A 25,076-nucleotide genomic window follows, 5' to 3' on the forward strand; every position below is an offset into this window, starting at 1 on the left:
TGCTTAAACATCTTATTTTAGTTTCTGTCTACAGTTTATTCTTAACCACTCTAATTTTTTTCCCTGCTGTTCTGGTTTCAGATGGGATAGAGTTAATTCTCTTAGTAGGTAGTGAAGTGCTGTGTTTTGGATTTGGTGTGAGAACAATGGTGACAGCACGCTGATGGGTTTGGTTGTTGCTGGGTCATGTTTATACTCAGTCAAGGACTCTTCCATTTCTCAGGCCTTCACAGTGAAAGGGCTGGAAGGGCACAAGAAATTGGGAGAGGGCACAGCCAGGACAGCTGATCCCAACTAGCCAAAGAGGTGTTCCATGCCATGGGGAGTCATGCTGAGTATATAAACTGGTGGGAGTTGGCTGGGGCCTGTTGATGGCTGCTCAGAAAAGCCTTACTGATGTGATCACTCTCCTCTAGTGACCAGCTACAGAAATGACCCCTGAAAGTAGGTGCTTTTCACAGCAGCTGGGGTTTCAGTAACCCTTGGGGACTAGCTGGGCATCAGTCAGTGGATGGTAAGCAATTATATTGTGCATCACTTATTTCATTTTCTCCCTTCCATTTAGATTTTATTCCTCTCCCCTTCTCCCCCTTTTTCTTTAAAATTGTTGTTGTTATTATTATTGAGGGTTTTTTAAATTTAATTTTATTTTAATTATTTAATTTTCCTTATCTCAACCCTTAAGTTTTACATTCCTTTCCAATTCCCTTCCCCATCCTTTTGTGGAGGTGGGGGATGGACTGCGTGAGTGGCTATGTGGTGCTTAGTTATTGGCTGGAGTTAAATCATGGCACCTGCCCAATATGATCCAGTAAATAATTACTTTCTCTTTGTGATCAGTTTTTCCTATTTTTCCTTTGTAGTCAGTAATCATGGTCTATTTCATCCTTAATTTCACTGTGCTCAACAATAACTCCTTGTACAGTAGATTCTGGATCCTCCTGTCCATCCCCTTGTAACTGATCCAGCATGAAACAATACTTCATTGAACATGAATGATCAGAGGGAAATGAACAGATACAGTAATAACTGCTTGTTCTTTATATATACAAAAACTTTCTGATGGGCAAATTACGAAAATATTGTGCAATATGGCTCTGGACAATAGAAGGAGAAAAAGCCTTTATGATGTTATAATTAGCAATTATTTTCATTTTTTGGCTGTCAAGGTAACTAATAACTCATCTTCATCAAAAGTAAAATCATTTCCCAATACTTATAATAGGGCAAAAGGAAAGGCTGTATTGGGTTTGTGTGGCAAGGTTGGGGGGTGGGGTGAGGGTAAAGGGGTGGCTTCTGTGAGAAGCTGCTATAAGCTTCCCCGATGTCTAATAGAGCCAAGGACAGCTGGCTGCAAGACACCCATCACTGGCCAAGGTCAAGTCCTTCAGCAAAAGGGGTATCACCTCTGGTATAACATTTAATAAGGGTGAAAAAACCCTGTGCAACAGATTGCAGCCAGAGTGAGGAGTGAGAATATGTGAGAGGCACAGCCCTGCAGACACCCAGGCCAGTGCAGAAGGAAGGGCAGGAGGTGCTCCAGGTGCCGGAGCAGAGATTCCCCTGCAGCCCGTGGTGAAGCCCATGGTGAAGCAGGCTGTGCCCTGCAGCCCATGGAGGTGAATAGTGGAGCAGATCCCCACCTGCAGCCTGTGGAGGACCCCCCACTGGAGCAGGTGGATGCCTGAAGGAGGCTGTGACCCTGTGGGAAGCTTGCATTGGAGCAGTTCTGGCAGGACCTGTGGCCCCATGAAGTGAGGAGCCCACAACTGAGAAGATTTGCTGTCAGGACTTGTGACATTGTGTGGGACCCACGCTGGAGCAGTCTGTCCCTGAAGGGCTGCACCCGGTGGAAGGGACCCACACTGGAGCAGTTCATGAAGAACTGTAGCCTATGGAAAGGACTCACATTGGAAAAATTCTTGGAGAGCTGTCTCCCATGGGAGCAACTCCAAGTTGGAGCAGGGGAAGTGCATGAGGAGTCCTCCCCCTGAAGATAATGAAGCGGTAGAGACAACATGCAATGAACTGGCTGAAACCCTCATTCCCTGACACCCTTTGTCGTTGCAGAGAGGAGGTAGAGAAAAATGGGAGTAAAGTTAAGCTGAAGAAGGAAGGCGTGGGGGGAAGATGTTTTTAAGTTTTGGGGTTATTTCTCATTGTCCTACTCTGATCTGATTGGTAATACACTAAACTAATTTTCCCCAGCTGAGTCTGGTTTGCCCATGACTGTAACTGGTGAGTGATCTCTCCCTGTCCTTGTCTTGTCCCACAAGTTTTTTGTTACATTTTTCTCTCCTGTCCAGCTGAGGAAGGGAGCCATAGAGCAGCTCTGATGGGCACCTGGCATCCAGCAAAGGTCAAGTCACTACAAAGGCTCTGGAAGGATAGATAGCTGTAATGTATCCATTTCCAATACAACATAAGCAGGACTTCTTGATGAAGTACATGTACACAAACAAGAGGAAGTTGAAGGAAAAGTACTGAGAGGAAGAAGAAAACTACGAGTTCCAATTAAATGAGGCATGAAGGAGACAATGAGATGCACCACAAAAAGAAGTAAGAAAGTTTAAGTTCCTGGGGGCTAAGTAGAATGCAACAATAAGAAGAAAATTGGAAAAAGGAGGGAAATAGAAAGCACTGTAACATTAGAAAAAAGAAATGATGATATGAATGGGACAGAAATCTAGAAGTGAGAATAGGATGAAACATGGATAAAGAAAAGGAGGAAATGCATAAAAAAGTAGCAAGAAAGCATAAATACAGTTCCTTTCTAGGTCTTACATTTTCATGCAAGGATTCAAAACTGAATCTTGAACCACAAAGTATTAAATAATTTAATATCTCTGATAAATAAAATCTCTCCTCATATAACATCATGATTTGTTATTCTAAGACCCTTGGTGTATGATCTTATTCATAATCCACAATACAGTGATCAGGGCTCAAAACCTATCATATTACTTTTAGAAAAGTTAGGTTAGCATGCCAGACGGGTTTGACCATGTAGCTTATTGACAGATTAAAAATTACGTGAATTACCAGGATATAGAATGTAGCTCATGGCCACATTTGACAGCTTCCTTTTCATTAATTTGAATCAGGAACAATTGCCCAATGTTTGACTGTATGTTTCTCAAGGGAAATGTTGAGACAGTAAGAAAAGTGATTTCTATGGCAAAGTTATTGTATCAAAAGTTAAACTCAGCTGAACATGAGAATTTCTTTCTTAAATATTTTCTACCATCTTTTATAGAAAGGAATTTTGACACTGTAGCCCTCATCCAAAATAGGTTAAGATAAATGTTAGAGAAGTATGCTCTCAGCAAAGTTTCTGCATTTAAACTGTCCATCTTAGAAAGTCTGATAATGTTATTCAAAATTCCTGCTTATTGATGCAGTCATGTCTAAAGTATTTGTCTCTCCAAGGAGTTAATCACTTAATGCAAATTCTAGTATGTGCATTCTTCATGCTTCAGGAGTCTCTATTCAGATTTGACTTTGGCAGAACTTTTAACCTATCTGTCATGCATCCCTTTCATATCGTCATCAACGTATATTACTATATCTTTTTATAAAGCCTGTGTATGTTAAGTATATAGTATGATCCATGTTTCACAGAGATGGGAGAGGATTTTAAGAACAGGGAATACATGATTGTCCTAGGTTATAAATGAAAACTAAAGAAAGAAATTTGATGGAATCTTGGTCAATCTGAACTGTCCACCCAAACTGTGGAGAGTGCAGCTGGATCTCGCTGTAGGATGAAGTCAGAATAAATCTGGAATGTACAGGTGGGCCCAGGAAATATGAAGTACTCCTAGATCCTATAACACAGGGTTTTTTACATCACTTTTTAACATTATAGACACTAAACCATTCCAACTATGCGTGATTCAAGACATCTCTTTTGCCTGAACAGGTCCATTTTTTGACACTGATAATATATTTTCTTCTTGATCATCATATTAAACAGCATCCAGACTCACTTGCAGTTCATGTCTCTTACTGTAATTAAATCCTGAAACATGTGGCTGTGCATGTAGACTTTTTTTTTCTTCTTTTTGAGGGGGAGAAGTTCTTTCATTATGTTTCCAATAAAAGGAGATCAAAAAAGTTGAAAGTGTCAATTGTTGATGATTTTATGTGTCATTTCATTATGGTCTTGATAGTCTGACTTAAGAAAAGGATAAATGACTTAAATTTTATCATAGTCTGAAAATGCTTGCCCTTTGAATTTACTTAAGAGAAACTGGATATGGACAAGTTTAAGACATGCAAGCTAAAACCCTAATTGTGTTACGATATCCATTTAAAAGAATCACCTGTGCAACATAAAACCAGGCATATTTATTTTTGTGCAGTGAGATTTTCAGGATTCAAATTCCTTAAAAACAAGTCATATTAAATAAAGCCAGGTTACAAATTTAACATTGTGCTCTATGTCTTCACTTGCATTTTATACACACATGTCCAAGATATAAGGGAATCATGGTAAAAGCATAACATTCAGTAAACTGCTCTGCAAATATTGCAAAACTCAGGACAGCTTAATTGAATGTATTTACAACTATATTTGTACATTTTCATAATGTGTTTATTCTCTCACATTCCAAACCATTGTGCACTTATTTTGCTCTGTAGTTCCTTACCATACTAAATATACTCATACCTCAACATCCCAAGATGTTGACAGTTTTGTTTTCAACTAAAACTTCAAAACTTCTGACTGGACCAGTTTGACATAGAATTCATATAATACATCTGAAAACACACTCATATGACAGCACTGGAAAGTTCATATTTACGACATACTGCTAACCACATCATCCTTACTTCAACTATCTCCCATTGGCAGAGAAGACTCAGCTCTTGGTTTCCAGTCTCTTACACGGAGCAAGCAGCCATAATCTGATCCCAGCTCTTCCTGGTATGCAAGGTGAAGGCAGAAGCTTTGTAGTTAAAGATTAAGTCATCCATCAGCATAAATCTACAGACACTGTATGTTAATGTCACCATTCTAGAAAAAATACTACTTTTGGTTTTTGTTTAGGTCTTTTTTTTTTTTTTTTCCAGTTAATGAAGTCATTCATCCTGTGCACAACAGTTACTTCTGTGCTATTTTAGTTAAGGCTCTTCCTCTGTCTAATTGTAACTTTATGCTTATTTATTATTTATGACAACACAAATTAGTGAACATACACAAAAATTAAAAAGGACATAGATGTTATCTGTTTAATGGTTGAAGGTTTTGGGGGTTTTTATGACTTTTTAGGAGGGAAGAAGGGAAAGATAGCAGTCAAGCAAGTTAAGTTCATTGAAGAACTTGGTTTCATCTTTGTTCTGTTTTGTTTTTTTATGACTCTCAGTTCCCTAATTTCAACTAAACATAACCAAAACTATCTTCGATTCCTGGCATAGAAAACATGTTTTGAAAAGATTATGTGTTGTGTAATCTAATTCCAGCAGAATCCTGCCATATACTTTTCTGCAAGGTTCCACACACATAAACATGTTACATAAACATCTTAAATAAAATATAGCCACAATTTCAAAAAATGGAATAAAAAATAAGCATCTAAATTTAAAGAGCAAAGAAAATTGTCTTTGCTTTTAAGAAGTGCTAAATATTCACAATTTACAATGAAATGAACAATAAATCCAGTTTTTCAGAACCTCACAAAGAAAGATTGTGAATTTGCATAAAAAAAAAAAGTTTGTACTATAGTTGCACAATGGATCAGTTATTTCAAAACTTGTCTTTAATCACAAAAAAAATATAATTCTTAAATTATGACTACATATAGCTGGTAAAGGATATGTAGTACGGTGTAAACTATTTGCAAGGTAAATGATAACATGGATAAATCTATAAGAAAGTCAAACAGATTTACGATTTTAGACAGATCATACTACTTGGAATTTTTCTACACTTCATTGTTGAGATTTCTACAAATTTAGGTGCCTAAATTTGAGTTAGTCACTTTGGCACCTTTATAAATCAGAGGAATACCATGCATGTCAAATAGGTGATCTATCTGTATGCCTGTATTTATATGAGATGAACCATCCGATGGGAGGTGTCTGTTTTTCTCCAGTTTGTTTTCCTACGCAAGGGCCTGGAATAACTAATAACCATTTATTACAGCAATCTAATAAATCTAAAATTTTTAAATAGTCTTATTTCTGTGTTCTGAAGGCTTTTACTGTTTAATTATATGGACATGTTTTGCAGCTTACTGTATTAAATTGATCCCTTATCCCTGAAATTTAGTTGGATACCTACAGCTTAGGTAACGAGCTGCAGCTACAATTTTCTGAATACTTTTTTCTCCTTCTATTAATGAAGACATATCTTTTACTTCTTTTGCATGTCATTTGGCAGCTCAAAAATATCCACTCTCTGAAGATCATAATAGTGCTTGATTTCAGAACAGGGAAATTGTTTTTGTTCAGTATGTAGTTGAGCCTTGCAGTTATGTTCTAAATGGAATTCCTGTCATAATTATTTGAAACAAATGTTTGTGTGGCCAGTTCCTTCTGGGCATTTATCAGATTTTACAGATTCATCTTGTCCGACTTAAAAGTTATCTTAAGAAATGTAGGTGTGCACAGTGTGAATGTCTGCATTTGAACTTGCCATTTTAGGCTCCTTTTGCAGCCAGCAGAAACACACTTTTAAAGTGTGATTTATTTCACCTTTAGAATGAGATTAATCATATCCTAGAAATACTGATTTTGCTACTTTAGCTATAAGAAAAAGCTTAGGATGTATAATCCTAATGTGGACATTTACACAGTGGTTATCTATATTTGAGAACACGATATTAATGAAATAAAGAACTGGATATTTATTTATTCACCTTGCTATTGCAAGTCTTCTTTCTCTTTTTCTGTTCATATGGGTCAAATTACCATTTTCAATTAATTGATATGCTGGAAAATATACAGATGTAGAAAAAAAAAATAATCCTAAACCCTGATAGACTCTGTTTCCACACTATGCCTACATGTGAGATTTTCCATTATGTGACTGAAATATGCTGTCTGAATCTTTACAGAACCGCACTCAGACAAATTTTACTATTAAATAGAAACAAAAAAATAACCAAACCAAGAACTTTACATTAGGCAATACCAACTACTATGGGTGATTTTTTTTAACAGCTCTGCTGAGTAAGGCTGGTTTACTCATGATTTGCTTACAGAACGAATTTCTGACTGAAGTAATGCACAAAAGCTAATTTTCATGATAAACAGGATCTCTCTGACTTAGAATTTCCCATACTTAATCATATTATGCCAGTATTAATGAGTACTGAGTGTGCTCTCACACCTATGTACACTACATGTGTCATTCATTGGACAATCAAGGTTAATGTTTTCAGGTTTAAGCAACTGAAGTAAAACATTTTTAAATTCAGCCTTTCTTATCACCTAGGTGGGTTGCAAAATGCCACCTTCAAATATCTAATAGCACTGGGTGCTTATATATGTATATATAGAAAGAGTGAGAGGGATCATCGATTTTATTTGCCTATACATAAGCACTTTAATATCATCTGGGATACTTTAGAGCTTCCCATCTGAACTTCTTTTGCCACTCCAAAACTTCATCTGTGTCATACCTACTAGCCCAGTGTGGATATCTTAGATAATTCTGGGCATCTCAGAAGGTATTAGACACTTAAGTGGAGGCAAATAAACTGAATGCTCATCTCCTTAATTATAATATCTCACCTTTGAAACACTATTTCTTCCTGAAGGCCTTCAAAGGTAGCCCTCTCCAGTGAATTTTGCTGGGGACAGCCTCTAAATTCAAAATAGTTCACTAAGGATACCAGACTTTAGATATAACCTACCCATCTAAGTGAAGACTGAATACGAACCTGGTTCACAGACCTAATTCTGAATTAGTCATAGTCCTAGACTTCTGCACCTTCATTTTTATTTTTTTAATTATTTTAATGTATTTTTTAAGCATCGTGTAATCATGGAAAATGTGGGAAAATATGGTGTGACAGAATTATAAGTTGTTTATACCTCAGCATTGACTGCTTTTCAAACCCTTAGAGGGTGACATGTTTGACAGCTCCATAGAATCGTAGAATCATAGAATCGTTGAATCATGGAATAATTTATGTTGGGAAAGACCTTTAAGATCTTTGATTCCAACCATTATTCTAGCACTATCAAGTCTACCGCTGAACCATGTCCCTAAGTCCCATGTCTACACATCTTTTAAATACCTCCAGGGATGGTGTCTCAACCACTTCTCTGGGCACCCCTGTTCCAATGCTTGATAAACATTTCAGTAAATAATTTTTTCCTAATATTCAATCTAAACCTCCCCTGGCCCAACCTGAGGCCATTTCCTCTTATCCTGTTCCTTGTTACTTGGGAGAAGAGACCAATACCCACCTTGCTACAGCCTCCTTTCAGGTAGTTGTAGAGAGCAATGTCTCCCCTGAGCCTCCTCCTCTCCAGGCTAAACAACCCCAGTTCCCTCAGCCATTCCTCATAAGACTTGTGCTCCAGACCCTTCACCAGCTTTGCTGTCCTTCTCTGGACACACTCCAGCATCTCAATGTCTTTCTTGCAGTGAGGGGCCCAAATCTGAACACAGTATTTGAGGTGCGGCCTCACCAGTGCTGAGTCTCTAGTACTGCTTAGTACTACTGCGCGCCACAGTATTTCCATAGATCCCCAAGGGGAAGCTGTGGGTAGCCAGTAATTATGGGCTGTATTGTTCCCTACCACTGGATGTCTTACTTATGCTAGTGATTTTCTTTATGGTTTAATTTCCAGCAGCTGTGGTCTTACACGTGGAAATCAAAGTTTTGCTGATAGAAGGATTTTGCACAGGGCCTCTGCCTCTAAAGTGTACCTAATCCCCATGTACTATGAAGCAGAGGTATTACGAGGGAATTTGCAATGAAATGTAAGGTTATACCAATCTGACCAGCTTTACACTGGATTTAGAATAAGGCTGAAGAATCATTATTCTGTTGAATATTTTATACATTCTCATTTAAGTTAGAACAGATACATTGCACGGAAAAACTGTTTTTCAACATGAAGTATTTCTGAAGTTACTTTTACATATTCAGATTCTCCTCTGAGGTGGTAGAGAGCCTGTAATACCTAGTATATCTGCTTGGTGCAGTAGATGCAAAAGACTCCAAGAACCTGATATTCACAGAATTTAAAGTATGTAGCTAGTTACTGACTTCTAAGATATACCTGAGCTACTGTTTTTCAATATTGAGGTTTTAAGGATTACTTTGGGATAAATAACATTTTTTCTGTTGTGGTGAATGTACAAAGTCAAGCCCCTATTTTACATGCAGCAATATGACTGCTTTCAAATAGTATTTCAATTTATGAGCCAGTAGATTGGTTGCAAAGTTATTTCCCTAAAATCAAACCACTTCTGTTGGCAATAAAATCCAGTACCCCTGGGGAATGTCTTCTTGCAAGAAACACATCTGTTTCCCTAATATTCCTTTTACATTTCTGAGATACAGTTATTCTACTGTATTATCCTTCACACGATATTTCTATTCTGGTATTTTGATAAATATTATACTAATTACACTGGATGTTCTATTTGGTAGGAAAGCTAACTTTGAATCAAACTTCTACCAAGGTTGGAAACATGCTCTCTGAGCAGGCTGGGATCCTGATTTCTGATTTGTGCATACCACACAGAAGATTCACATGTGAGTTCCAAATATTGCATTTGATACTTTATTCACTCAACTGGAGATGTCCTTTGGAATAGAAAAAATCTGGAGACAATGACACACATTCACAAACCTGAACATCTACAAGAGATCTGGATGCCAGCACTGGGATCATGATAAATATTGCATGACTAAACACACAGTTTTGTAAAGTTGGAGTAATTTGTAAATAGTTGGAAGCTCCATATTAAAAATATTTACATTTTTAGAAAGTTTACATTTTTTTTTCAATGTGTAGATATTTAAAAGACTGAAGACCTATCAAAGAAATTTTACTTTGGAAAAGAAAAATAAACCTTTTATTTTTATGACATGCACACCCACTTTGCATATAGAGTTGTAAGTAATTTGTTACTGGTATAGTGTATTATTATACTTCTTGCTTTCATCAGAAATCTGTGAGAAAATACGTCTAATGGCAGAAAGCCTCTGCAATATAAACAGAAACTGGGAGTGGGGAAGGGAGAAAGGTAGCAAAGCAGTGTTTTACAAGAGCCAATGTGCAGCTGGATTGTGAGGACATAAAACTAAACACAAGTATATGTATGGGAGATTTAATGTCAAAAAAGTGCACTAGGTCCTGTTCCAGGCTGTGGACTTTATATAAGTAAACAGTTTCATACTTGGTGTTGTGTCACCAGATTCCATACATGCACATAGTCATTGTCTAAGTTTCCCACAATATTACAGAATTATTGTAATTTATTATTGCTATTTGATAACAGTTACAGGAACTTTTTTTAAGCCTTTGCAGAATTGCCTTCTCTATTCATTCCTTGTGAAATAACTACTTCAAAGTCATATGTAACAGGGTACATTCTGTTATATCCAGTCCACTGTGAGCACAGTAATAAGGAAAGACTTCTAGAGTGTGAATTCTGTTACAGAAAATTTGTATTTTGTTCATAATCATGATGCACGTTTCTGGTGTTTGTTCAGAGACATCAAGGACTGAGCCATTAAAACTTGCATAACTTCAAATTCATTTGTGAGTTATTTTTATTGATGTAATTGAAAAGTGTTTAAGTCACTGGCAAATATATTAATGGGAATTTATTTGGACCTGCTAAACATATAAAACAATCTGAATAATATAGAGAGCCTTTTAGATACATTTTAACATGAGTGCTTTTTAAATAATGGTTAATTAATGGCAGTTCATTGTAGAAGAGAATGATATTCAAGGAAATAATTCTTTGTCTTTGCCAAAATGGTTCCCTTAAGTCAATTAATGTTAGCTTAAGAGAGTAATGTTATGAGACAGGAAACTTCCTGAAAGCATCCTTAAATTGCCTTCATAATTTGCCCAGTTTCATATGATTAGAAGTCTGTTCTATATGCAAAATGATTTTTTAACATTTACTTTTACTTTTAAACAATATTAGTATTTTCATTGCAAAAACACATGTACAAATATGTATTGAATAATTATATTTAAGGACAAAGTAACAACATTCTTACCTTCAAATGTTTTTATTGCCTTGTTTGTGGCTTTGATTTCAATGAAAAAATATCAATAACATTGGACCACAAAATGGCAATAATAAAGAGCTCTACTACATAATGACTATTAAATTACGTTTTTCTACATAGATCTTCACTAATACTGATTATATTTCTAGCATCCCTCACTGTCAATAATAAAAAATGTAAATGTAAAAAATAACTAAAAGGAAAGGCTCAAAACTACAAGGTAATCAACAGTTCCATAAACAACAGAGGATCACACGATAGTCTTTCTTTTCCAAAATGGATTTTTTAACACTACTGTATTGGTAAAAACAACTTGAAAATGGCACCCTCAGAGTAATAGAAAAATATTTACCTATTTTGCTTGATCAGTTTTTCTATTGAGTTCAATTTGAATTATTCCATATTTATAAAGCCTCAAATGTTGTCTAGAAACAACATTTAGAGATGTTAAGAGATGTGCACACACCTGCAGGCCTATGATCTTACTGTCATCACAGAGACATTGGAATGGAAGGATACAGGCTCTTTAGGAAGAACAGACAGTGGAGATGAGGAAGGGGGTGTTGCCCTGTATGTCAACAATCAGCCAGAGTGCATGGAGCTCCTGGGGACAGAGGAGGAGCTGGCCAAGAGTTTATGGGTCAGGATGAAAGGAAGGGCAGGGACAGTTGACATTATAGTGGGGGTCTGCTATAGGCCACCCAACCAGGAAGACCAAGCAGATGAGGTCCTCTATAGACAGATAGGAGCAGTCTTACATTCACAAACCCTGGTTCTCATAGGAGATTTCAACCACAGCCTGGGAAGAGTACAGAGAAATTGTCTGAGCAGCTAGGGATCAGGTTAAGAAATCTGAAACCTTGATAGAATTAAATCTGGCCAGGGACATCAAGGGCAACAAGAAAAGCTTCTACAGATACATCAGTGATAAAAGGAAGAGCAGGGAAAATGTGGGCCCTCTCCACAGGGAAACAGGAGACCTGGTTACCTGGGATATCAAGAAGGCTGAGGTACTCAACGACTTGTTTCCCTCAGTCTTTACCAGCACGTACTCCAGCCATATTGCCCAAGTCACAAAATGCAAAGGCAGGAACTGGGAGAATGAAGAACGACCCACAACTGGAGAAGATCAGGTTCAGGACCGTCTAAGGAACCTGAAGGTACACAAGACCATGGGACCTGATGAGATGCATCTGTTTGTCCTGAGGGAACTGGTGGATGAAGTTGTTAAGCCACTATCCATCATATTTGAGAAGTCATGGCAGTGCAGTGAAGTTTCTCCTCACTGCAAAAGCGGAAAATTAAGTCCCTTTTTTACAAAGGGAAAAAAGGAAGACCCAGGAAACTATAGGCCAGTCAGTCTCACCTCTGACCATGGAGCAGATCCTCCTGGAAACTATGCTAAGTCACATGGAAACTAAGGAGGAGGTTGGTGACAGTCAGCATGGCTTCCCTAAAAGCACATTGGGCCTGAAAAATTTGGTGGCCTTCTACGATGGGGTTACAGCATTGAAGGATGAGGGAATAGTGACTGATGTCATCCACCATGACAATTGACACTGTCCTGCATGATATCCTTGTCTATAAAGTAAAGAGACACAGATTTGATTGATGGACCACTGAGTGGATAAGGAATTAGCTGGATGGGTGCACTCAAAGATGTGTGGTCAACAGTTCAATATCCAAGTGGAGACCAGTGGTAAGTGGCACTCCTCAGGGGCTGGTATTGGGACTGACATTTTTAACATCTTTATTGGCAATATGGACACTGGGATTTACTGCACCCTCAGTAAGTTTGCCAACAACACCAAGCTGTGTGGTGCGATCTACATGCTGGAAGGAAAGGATGCCATCAAGTGGGACCTTGACAGGCTTGAAAGATGGGCCCATGAGAACCTCATGGAGTTCCACAAGGCCAAGTGCAAGGTCCTGAATGTGGGTCAGAGCAATCCCAAGCAATACAGGCTGGATGATAAGTGGATTGAGAGCAGCCTTGAGAGAATGACGTAGTGTTGGTGGACAAAAAGTTCAATATAGCCTGCCAATGTATGCTTGCATCCCAGAAATCGAACCATATCCTGGGCTGCATCAAAAGAATCATGAGCAGCAGGTTGAGGGAGGTGATTCTCCCCCTCTACTCCACTCTCATGAGACCCCACCTGGAGTACTCTGTTCATCTCTGGGGGCTGCCAACATAAGAAGGGCACGGATTTGTTGGAGTAATTCCAGAGGAGAGAGATGGAGATGATCAGAGGGCTGGAGCACCTCTTCTGTGAAGACAGGCTGAGAAGGTTGGGGTTGTTGAGCCTGGAGAAGAAAAGGTTCCAGGGAGACCTTATAGCAGCCTTCCAGTACCTCAAGGAAGCTAGAGAGGGACTTTATACAAGGGCAAGTAGTGACAGGAAAAGGGGGAATGGCTTTAAGCTGAAAGATGGTAGATTTAGATTAGGTATTAGAAGGAAATTCTTTACTGTGAGGGTGGTGAGGCACTGGAACAGGTTGCCCAGAGAAGCTGTGGATGCCCCATCCCTGGCAGTGTTCAAGGCCAGGATGGATGGGGCTTGGAGCAGCCTGGTCTAGTGGAAGGTGTCTAGTAGAAGGGGCTGGACCTAGGTGATCTCTAAGGTTCCTTCCAACCCACACCATTCTATGATTCTGATTTCCTTATGTCTATGCCAGTTTTTGAATACAAGTCTTCAGGCACAAGAATGACTACTTCCTGCCAGTATTGTTTTCCCTGTCTTCACATAAAAATCTGTATAGACTTGTCCATTTATAAATAAATTTTCTAGCATTATGTCCTTCACATTCCTCCTATTTCAAAACCAGAAGCAGCAAGAATGAAAGAAATAAAATCTCTAATAAATAAATAAAAAAGAGGAGGTTTTGACCCATAGAACAGAGAAATGCAAGGCTTTGCAGTAGTCCCAGAGGACCTTAATTTGAGTTACCCCTGAGGACCTTAATTTTTATTAGTTTTACTTATGTTAGATTAATACAAAAGGTGTTCTTATATAAGATTGGGCAACAGGAAGAAAATAGGTATAAGGCCTATGTATACGCACAGGCTAGTGTGAAACAGACTTTCTAGTAAAACTAGTTAACATTCTGGAAAAAAAGCATGCTAAAATGAATAAAAGAATGGAAGAGTGAAGAGAAAATGCTAATATTTCAGAAATATTCAGGATAATAAGCTACAACATTTACAAGCAGAATTTTGAGGATTTTAATTATTGATTTCACTGAAATTAATATTTGTTGCAGATCTGATTCCACGGTGATTTTCATACTGTGAAATCAAAGGTATCATATGAAAGAAAAGGTACCATGATACATTAACAATGATGAGATAAATTTCTATAATGTAATATTGTTTAGTACAAGTCTGCCTATCAGAAGCAATTTTAAGTCTTAGACATAAAAAAGGGTTCTCAATGGATCACAGAAACCAAGACTAAGATTATATATATATTTTTTAATCCAATCCCTTGAAATAAAAGGTGAAACTATTATTTTTTTAATAACAGCAGAGTTAACAAAACAGTAAGAAAAACTTAAAATTTTATCAAAAAATTATCCCTAAATTCTGTTTAGAAGAAACTGCAGAATATATTGATGTAGGTGTGTAAAAGGAATCTGGAAGTCAGATTTGGTTTTTATTGTGGCTAGATTTTACATAATCTAAATAAAAAAATAAATAATTTTATTCTTTCAGCATAAGAGAGGTGGAATAAATGAAAAAAATCACGGGAATAATGTTTCTTTTTGGATAAATAAAGGCAATTTGAAAATGTGTAAAAGGAAATTGAGAATAAAAAAATAAATTGAGGATAAATTGAAGATAACAATGATCAAGGTACACAAACAAAATCTGCCATGGGCTGCAATTAATAGAAGTAATCCTTTCTTGAAGGTCAGTATATAGGTAGAGTAATCATATTTCTATTGTGTATGAATATAATGTAATCAAAAGGAAGTTCAGGGAATAAAGTTAAAATTAAATTCCTAAATTCATTAGGTATCTGTAGGTGAACTAAATGCTAATTTCTATATTTAATTGTAATTATAATTCTAGAATCTTCTTGGTTTAGTCTCAGAAGCTTATGATTTTGTGAAGCAAAATTTGTAGAGCTGTAACATCTTTTATTCAATAAGTTGTTATAGTTGTGTAAAAATGGACATGCTTCTCTGTGGAAGACTAATTGCAATTCATAAACCAACTCACTGGGGAAAACTAATATTGAAGATTTTGCAGCTGATTTCTAATTAGAACAGAGAAGCATTTAAAAGATTTAAACCAATACACTTAGGCTTCACAACTGAAGTTCAATTTGTGTCAGGGAACAAAGATCTCCATCCATGCTGATGCTGTTAGAAGGAAAGACAGATTGTCAAATCAAATGTCCCAAGTAGGTGGCTGTATGTATTTTTTAAACTCAAATGGTTTCAAAGGGTTTTGCTAAGAAAACTCTTTTAACTACAACCAGAATTGCTTCTCAAAATTGCTAGACAGAGGATTGTGAGGTTTCTGCTTCTGGACCATGAAATGTTTCCTTAAAGATCAGCTAGGCTTTAAGGAAGAGGTATACTTAGTAGTTCTTCTCCCAGAGCCTATGCCTCTCTGAATAGCAGAATTTCATATTCCATTAGTGGCCTTAGGATTTGAATTGATTTAGCTGAGCAGATAGAAAGCATCAGTGTCAAATCTACTGCCACGGCAAAAGCTCAAAGCATCCTTACTGCCAGAAATGGTCAACCCTAAAGGGAAGCACAGATGACACTAGTATATTTACCATATGAACTTTATTAGATCAAATGGTCTAATTTTCCTTATCCGACTTGCATTTATTTTCAATTCCCTCCTTGCAGTTATTCTCAGTCATAAGTGGAAAGTCATAAATTGGCAGCTTTAATCAGGAAAAGTTGTGTATGTACAAGCATTAGAAATAAATAAAATGTAGTGTTTTTACCCCTCCTGAAATGTTAGAAGAGGCTCTATGAACTGTTCTGGTCATGGTTCATTGGTTACATGATGCAGTGAAGGAACAGTATTAATTTTCCAGCTTTTCATGAGCTTCCAACATGCAGAAGATGCATTAAACAACGAGATCAGAACCCACATGCTTAATTTCAATATAAGATTAAGAATTAGGAAACTGTTATTTTGCCTCCCATATTTGTAACAAAGCCCTAGTGAAGCCAAAGGATTGCTTTGTGTACAATTAGGTTAAACACACAGGCTTCCCTTTCAATACGCTCCCTTACACGATATATTAACACAGGCATGGAGGTAAAATCTGAAGTTACCAAAAAAGAGTCACCTTGGAGGTTTACTTTTATTCTTTTTTTTCTTCCTACTGTAGAGCAACAGGTCAGTCATTATGAATGAAACCTGAATATCCAGACTTTGCAACCTCTTCCCTTCAGTAAGAACCAAACTGTCTGTTTAAATGAAAAGGCCATAACCCATTTGAAGACGAGACCTAAACAGATGATTTTATATTACTATCTACTTTTGTCTTTTAAAAAAACACAGTTTAAAAGTGATTAAATGTACTTTAATGTTTCTGCAGTTAAAAGTCTTGTGGACATTAAAACCATTCTTGTATTCCCTCCTGCTCCTTCTGCAGAGCTGTCCCTTGATTATCCAGTTCTCCAGAACAAATTCATGAGAACAGTACCTGAACTTACTACTCCATGTTCACATATTTATGCCTACAACAGCTTGATTTTTTTTTTCATGATCATGAACACTGATCATGAACAGGTTTTATGATTTTATAGGGCATAAATAATTAAATCTTTCTCACTTCCAAACTTCTTCAAGTTTGTGATCAACACCATATTCACTGTTTAAATCCTTGTTCTCATTAAGTTATCATTCTTATTGTCTGATAGAAAAATAATAATTTCACAGTCAGTAAAATTCTAATCAGTGCTGACAGTCATGGTTGTTTGATGACTACAACACAGGCACCAGCTCTTCCAATATTTAGGGAAGCCATCTGCAGAAAAAAAGATACAAATTAGCTAAACAGGAACAAAGCCATGCAAGAGATTGCAAAAGTGCTGTGTCAACTTTATTCTAAAATGGTCAAAACTAATGGGAGTATAAACTGCTAAAAATAAATACAACCCACAATATCCCAGTACTGTAGTTTTTAAGTTACTTACATAGGACATCTTTCATTTAAAAGTGTGAGAACAGAAAAAAGAAGTGATTTTAGAGCTGTCATCAATTTTGTGTACTGTTGACATGCGAGGGTTTTCAATAATCTGTAGGCTGTAGCTGTTACACATTTCCTAACTATCTGTCCAAATGTGGTTATTCATGGATTTTTTACATGGACTGGTGGATTTGGGAAAAGAAACCTTCCAAAAATTCCTTATTTCGTACAGAATGTCATAAAAATGTTCTCTTCTAATTTAATTAATAGTAGGTAAAAAAGATGGGTTTCTGCATTAACTTTACACCATGTATGTCTATATTTAAAGTTGACAACAGAAGCCCCCCTTCACAATCGTAAAAAGAAATAGGCATTTTTTTATTACAATACATCTGGCCTATTTTAAACATTTATTTTAGGATAAGATCATGCTTTTGAAGTATATATTTTTCTTTATTAACTTTAAAGGGAACTTAGGGGGATTAATTCAGATGTAGACATCTACACTGGTGGAACAAATTACTTTTTCAGAAAGTCTAAAAAGAGAGTTAATAACAGAAAGTGTTGAAATAATCTTTTGTTTCTTTTTAAGTCTGCTATGAATCCAAATTTTTCCAAGCACTACTGTGATGTGATAAAATACATTCTTTCTACAACCAAATCACTAATCCCCAGATTCTTGCATTATACCACTGTTTCTATTATACCTATTAATTTGTATATGGTTCAAAATTAGGAACATGCATGCACACATTTCAAAATATCCAACAAAACCAAGAAAAAGTGAATTGAAAAATGAAATGAAAACTTGGCTCTCTACAAAAACTAAACAAATTTTCATATGAGGATCCGCAGGACATACTGGTTACCAATTAAAATTTCAGATCCATTTTGACACTTTTTATGACATTTCTTCTGCATGAAGAAAAAAAAATGATATAAAAATTGATCAGAACAGGAATTTTGTCTGAAAAGTAACAAGATAATACTAATGACTGCTTATTCTGTCTTTTTCCAGTTTCTTAGAATCTAATTCTCTCTTCTTTATCTTCAGAGGAAACTCCTGACATAATATTTGATAAACTACTAAGACTAGTTTTAGAGCTATGGCAACCTCAGATACTACTTTTTTTTTTTCTTTTTTTCTTCAGAAAAGTAATGTTTTTATGTACAACTATCAAAATATGTTACAAACAAACAAACACTTTCTGATTACCTGTGTCCATTCATTAGTTTGAGGGTCATAAGCTTCCATAGTGTTCAGGTATGTTTGACCATCGTAGCCACCTACTGCATATAATTTGTCACCAAGGAGACAGACACCAACAGCATCTCGAGGCATACTCAGTGGAGCCACCATTGTCCATGTATCAGTTTTTGGGTCATACCTGAGGAAAGAGAAAGGAAACTGAATGTCCAGGGAGAAGATAAGTGTTGTTTCATGCTGATCTTCACTTTCCAGTGGGGGGTGGGGTGGGGTGGGTGGAATCCTTTAGCATCCTATTTAGCACACATTTATTGTGTTCCCAATTCAAACCTCTAAATGTTGATTATGAACTTTTGCTCAGCTAACCTTTTGGAATAAACCAGGGTATTTGTGGGATAAGGTGTCATAAAAAGCAGTTTGAGAAGGATATAAAAGCAATATCTGGATGTATGTATACTTTAATGTAAATATTTTAAATTGGATATTTCTTGTAGCACATTAAAAATGTTTTTTTCTAAAATTCTATTACACCATATTTTAATTTCTACAATTATCCTACACAATGTTCATAGCCAGAAAACCTTCCTAAGTATTCAGGGCATATGCTTAACTGCATTAGAGTTAGATTCTCGTGACATTTGCTCAAGTGAGGAGAGTAGTACAAGCAGTAACCACCACGGAATTGTTAAAACTGAGGCCAAAATTCCTTTTGTATAATGAGAGTCACTTTAAAATTAAACATTTAGCCTAAGCCATTAATTCAGATATTCATTAACAAGAAAAATCAATTAAATTCAGAAGCACTTCCATTATATCTATTTTAGACATCTGTAAAACAGAAATTAATCACCTCTTGATAGTGCCTCTCACTTTGTTACTAGGACTGTCTGGAGTAGTAGGTTAAACTAGATACCTCATTTTTAGATGACAGATATTACTAAAATAGAATACTGTTTCACATTATAAAAGAATTAATGTTATTTGTCCTTAAGCATCCCTACTATGTAGCAGAATCACTTGACAAACAGTTTAAAGACACAAATCCTTTGACTGACTTTAGACATTTGCTTAAGTGTAAGGTAGATCACATTTTGGGCATGATAATTTCTCTAAAATAATTATAAAGGAACTCTATATTGGCTAAAAATCTTTTTTATTTACAAGTCCCCTAGCTACTATATTGTTATGAGACTACAAACCACTATCTCCTACACCTTTAAGAGACAGTATTAGCTCTAGATTAATTTTTTTAGAGATAGTAAAGTTCTTTCAACATATTTACTTGTACTCTAAACCTTATTAACTAGAAGTTGATAATCCTACAGAAAGCTGTATATACATATACTTTACAAAAAAGGAAAATTTCAGGCTTTCAATACAAAGGCTGATTGTAAGGGTTCTTGTAGCTATTTCAGTCATTCATATTTTCAGTAAGGAACTAGTAGGAATAGTGTTTGAAGTCCCATGTTACACGTGAATACTGGGAAATGTTTAACTTTTTAATATAAATGTTGCAACAACATTATACTACTTTGCTTATAAATGCCTTGTTGTTCATAAATATGGCCTTCAAATTAGACAGTAAAAGAATTGTCTTTAACCCTGATGAAACTGTTCTTGACAGCCGAATAAATTTTGAAAAAAAAAAATCTGCTCATGTACTGACTACTAATCCTTCTGGCTTTATCGGAACGCCTCACGAAATAAGATGTTAAAATTTTGTGTTTGATTTTTTACATCTAAAATACCATTAAATTGATTGTGTTGTTCATTTTATTTTATTATTTTACAATTTATTTTATTTATTCACATTCTTTCATTTTTCTATTCTATCCTTCCTTAAGAATTTTTGAGTTAAATATCTAAATATTGATAAATGTATTTTAAAACTTGAGAGGAAAATACTTTAAAGCAATGCTTGAATATGTGGAAGGGAAATGTATGTGTAATAAGCCAAAAAAAGAAAAAAATAGGTTTTGAATGGATTTTTTCAAAGACTGTGTGACTTTTTCAAAGACTGTGTGACTTTTTCAAAGACTGTGTGACTTTTTCAACAACAGCATTGTCTGTTTCTAGCTGAGTTTCCCAGCCAGTGAAATGCACCAGTGTGCATTGTATCTTCACCTGCCTAAAGACTCTTTAATAGACTCTTTGATATACTACACTTGAATTATAAGGACCAAGGTGAGGAGGTGTAAAAGCAGGGAAACTAAAAACAATTTATATTTTTTTTACTTTTTTTTTTTTTTAATTAACAGGTATAAAAGTTAAACAGAATTCTTGTAACTCAATTCTGACAACAAAATAGAACTGCACAAGAACTAGGTTTTTGTAATTGCCAGGAAAATGTCTGAGATTTTTTATATCCTTTCTTCTGCTAAAAACAACTGTACATTTCATCTTTATAATAACCAGGTAAGCCCTAGGGTGAGAAGGGTTATGGTAAAAGTTCCTGAATGTAGAAAGAAATCAATTTGAAATCAAGGTGAGATGAAGGGGAAAAACTATAGATCACTTGCTTATGTTTTTAATAGCTGTAAAGTTTTGACTAACATTTGGAAAATAAAGCTGCTTCACAAAATCTGCCAAAATATCTCCAAAATTTTGTAATTCCTAAAAAGGAACTAGATATTTTAACTTTAAATAAGAATACAACATTGTATTTGCCCAGCTTGTGAAGAGCTGACAAGCATAACTATTATTTTCTTTTAGAATGCTTGAATCCATAGGAAAACCTTTACAATTGCATCAACCTTCAAAGAGATCAAACTAGGACTCCTAGTAACTACTGAGCAGAATTTAAGCAGTAGCATTTAAAAAACACATATCTGCTCTCACTAGATCTACGTAATCTCAAAAATAGTTTTAAAAACATTATGTCTGGTTCAACAGTTCAAGAGGAGCAAACTGGCATTTGAATAAAGCACATCTTATTAGGCTGTATCAGAATGACAAAAGGACTGAAGAGGAGGGAGTTAAAAAAGTGATATTTACAGAAAGTAAAACTTTCAGAGACATAAAATAATTTACTATAATAGACCTTACCACTTACTAGTCATTGGTTTCCTAAATTATTGAGCAGGTTTTATTTTTTGAAGATGATGCATTATTTTTTAATGTAAAAATAGACACATTAAATCACATCCTAGCTACCTTATAAACTTATCAATCACTGTGAGGGCCATGACAGTTTTTTCACGTTTTATTGGAGTTCACTGGATAATTCACATCCACTTTATGCAAGCTAATAGCCTCACAAGTTCTGATTTGTTAGTCACAACTTTGACTCTGGAAGCTAACTGCCCATAAAGTATACTATTCACATTTTTTGCTATCATTGCAAAAATACTTAAGACAAGCAACACTGTATAATGTCATTCAGATACAAGCACATAAAATAGCTTAAGTATATGTGGTTTAGTTTGTTGTCACAATATCCCCTTGAGAAAGACAAATGCGATGGGAGGTGGTTTGTCTTCAGCTCCAGAAAGGTCTTCTTTCAGAGACTGCAAAATGAAAGTAAAGCTCCCTTACAATAAGCAGAAGTAGTTGGAAAGATTTCATATGTATTAATATTGTCAGTAATAGTCTTAATATAAATTTATTTCACTGAAAATTCTTGTTATTGTTCCTTATAAATAGAGGTCCATGAAGATAGGCCCTGTAAGCACAGGCATCATGGTATTTTTCTGATGAACTCCCATCTGTTGGAGGCAAGAATTATTGTATTTGGCAGTCTGTGACCTTTGCTTATATGCAGTGGAGATGGAAAAGAGTCTAAGACTGAGCAAAAACATATGGATAACATAAGGAGTAAATTTTAACTTATAATCTTTGGATTACATATTGGGTAACTTAAATGCCAAGCCACATTCAGCAGAAGAAATAACTGACATTCAATTAAAGTTTAACCCCATCAGAAAATAAATAGATAAATCTCTCCCAGCACCTATCTTTACTTCTATGTTAAGATAAACCAGCTGCTCAAACATACTTACTTTAACCTTTGCAACCCGTACATATTTTGAGAGTGTATTTTCCTTATTTTATTTTAAAGCATACAGAAAAGGAAAAGTCAAACCATTGAAACATTTGAAGAGTACCTCGAAATTGAATGCTATAATCACTCCAATTGTGCCTTACTGCCCTACTAGATCTTCTTGAATTTGCAGAATACCCACTTGCAAAAATCAGTGTACTGTAAATAGAATGTATACAGCTTGTATCGACACATCAGAAAGTGGTGATGTTGCTAAAGGAAGCAATACTATGTACTGTAAATATCTATCACTTAAACAGTTCTATATTTCTTCTTTGCTCGGCTACATTTTAGTTACAAAATGCTTCTAACAATTTGGTGTTACAAAACTATTTCAAGGCTGAATTTTTGTCTCTGCAAAGTTTATTTTATTACTCTTCAATGTGTAGTATTGTGCCTTAAAACCCAGGATTTCTTAAATGAGAGGTGAAGAGTGGATTTTTGTGTCCATGATATTACATAATAGTACTGTGGGGAAAAAAAAGGGAAAGAAAATAACCTTCAAAAAAATTGAATTCTATAAACTTCTGTGGAATTTTCTAGTAAGTAATTATTTGACATTTCTTGGTGTAAAAACATCAGTTTAACTTTACCATCATGTACCTAAGAAAATTATGCTACTGGACATTATAATGTATTCAAACAATGCATGTGTAATTGGGTACCTTTCTACATAGTCCAGCAGTCTGGAACAGTGGTTAGAAGCAGGAGCATCATGGCCTCCAACTGCATATAGAAATCCATCACATGTAGCCACTCCTACACCTCCTCTTCTCTTACACATAGGAGCACACATATTCCATTTATTTGTGTGAGGATCGTAATATTCCATTGAACTCAAACACGAACTTCCATCCCGACCTCCAATTGAATATAACCTAAGAAAGTCCACACAAATAAAAATTTTAATAAACCAAGAGCTCAGAACTGTAGAACTAAACCCAAGGATCGTCTGTTTTGGTTTTTTGTTTTTTTATATCTGACATTAGTAAACAGGAAAAAAAAAAAAAATCTCCCAAAATCATATGAATTTCATATGGTCAGCAAACACAGATAATTTTGATATTATTACCAAATGCACATTCTACTTAGTGCTTTGCCCAACTGAATGGAAAGGAAGATATTTTCTTTCTGGTAATGGACATTTTCATTCTTCGATTATAGCATATACTGCCAAGAGTGCCACAAGTGCCATGCAGACATGTCTCTACAGATTTATAAATCATGTAAGCAGGGTTGCTGCCTAACTGCTCATCATCAGTGAGGTAGAAGTGGAAGTGCTAACTTACAATTGATAATTTAGACAAAGATATATGCAATCCATTTATTACAGTTTCTCTGTGGTTTTATTGTGCACCAAAGTTGTGGAAATTAGTCTGACAACTGCTGTCACGTATTTTAATATTTAATATGTGAATAGATTCACAAGCTTCTAGTTCTCCTTTTTTGGGAGAAAAAAAAAAAAAAAAGGACCTCATAAGCTCTGTATGCTAAAGTATAAACCATACAGAAAACTGTAGCCAGACTCTCATCTAGTATTCAACCTACTCCACATGAAAAACTATCAATGAGATGGTTGTGTCCAGACAGAATTTTACACTTATGATATGGTATAGATCAAATATGCAGTGCGTTGCAGAAAAGAATATCACCTTATGTTTTAAACATGGATTTTTAAAAAGTACTACATTGGTTTTGAGGATCTTGGTTAGATTGAAGAAAAGTTCTGACCACACTAACATTAACATGTCTACTCAGCAAGTAAGAAAATGATACCCCCAGGCACAGTATGTTGATTTCCTTCATCAGAATATATTGCAAAGATTTTGTTCTGTAGGGAAGTCATAGAAAACTGAAAATATTTTAAATTCAAAATGGCAAAAATGTAGTTTGAGAAAAAAATATGTTGTGTTCATAACCATCTGCAGGCCAGAAACTTGTTTCGTTGCCCCTTTTATAAGCGTTCCCAGGAGGAAACAGTTCTGATTATTTTTTTCCCACTATTACCATGCTGCATTCATTTCTTATATGAATCCTTTCGCAGTCTGTTGCCTTTTCTATAGTGCTTAAAGATTAACTAATAGAAACACAGGCTATTTTAAAGTCCAACCACTGAGCAATTTAGGATGCAAAAGCTGTCTGTGTGAAGCAATTATTCATTTGGAAGCTTTTACTGTCTTAAGCGCTCCATGAATTCAGAGCTATTTAAATGTGCATTTACCATTACATTGTGTTGGCATAGATGCTGATGAACAAGCAAGTACTGTACTACTGCTAAATATGTCACTGAAGCCATAGAACATTCTGGTACTGCCTGACAGACATACTTATGCTCTGTCTGACACAGCCAGGAAAATCCATACTCCTGTATGAGAGATGTTAAAGCAAATACATTCTTTTGCAACTATTTCTGTGGATCCAGCCCTAAGGCTTTTACTTTTCTA

General features: G+C 35.7%; 1 protein-coding gene across 4 annotated transcripts in view; it reads right to left on the minus strand.

Moving 5' to 3' along the window:
* Positions 1 to 4,419: 4,419 nt before the first annotated feature.
* The window catches only part of KLHL1 (kelch like family member 1), a 240,447-nt gene continuing 219,790 nt past the window's right edge, over positions 4,420 to 25,076 (minus strand). For 2 of the 4 annotated variants that reach the window (XM_055702900.1, XM_055702899.1), the window contains 3 exons: positions 23,298 to 23,510; positions 18,603 to 18,774; positions 4,420 to 17,224 (listed from right to left, as the gene is read on the minus strand). In XM_055702900.1, the coding sequence (XP_055558875.1) occupies positions 17,165 to 17,224; positions 18,603 to 18,774; positions 23,298 to 23,510 (445 nt within the window). In that variant the 3' untranslated portion in view covers positions 4,420 to 17,164. Of the gene's footprint in view, positions 17,225 to 18,602; positions 18,775 to 20,725; positions 22,100 to 23,297; positions 23,511 to 25,076 lie in introns of those variants that run through there. The other 2 variants (XR_008731043.1, XM_055702901.1) reach the window with 2 other exon arrangements.

The sequence above is a fragment of the Falco cherrug genome, chromosome 2 (assembly GCF_023634085.1).
Source record: "Falco cherrug isolate bFalChe1 chromosome 2, bFalChe1.pri, whole genome shotgun sequence".
Classification (NCBI taxonomy): Eukaryota; Metazoa; Chordata; class Aves; order Falconiformes; family Falconidae; genus Falco; species Falco cherrug.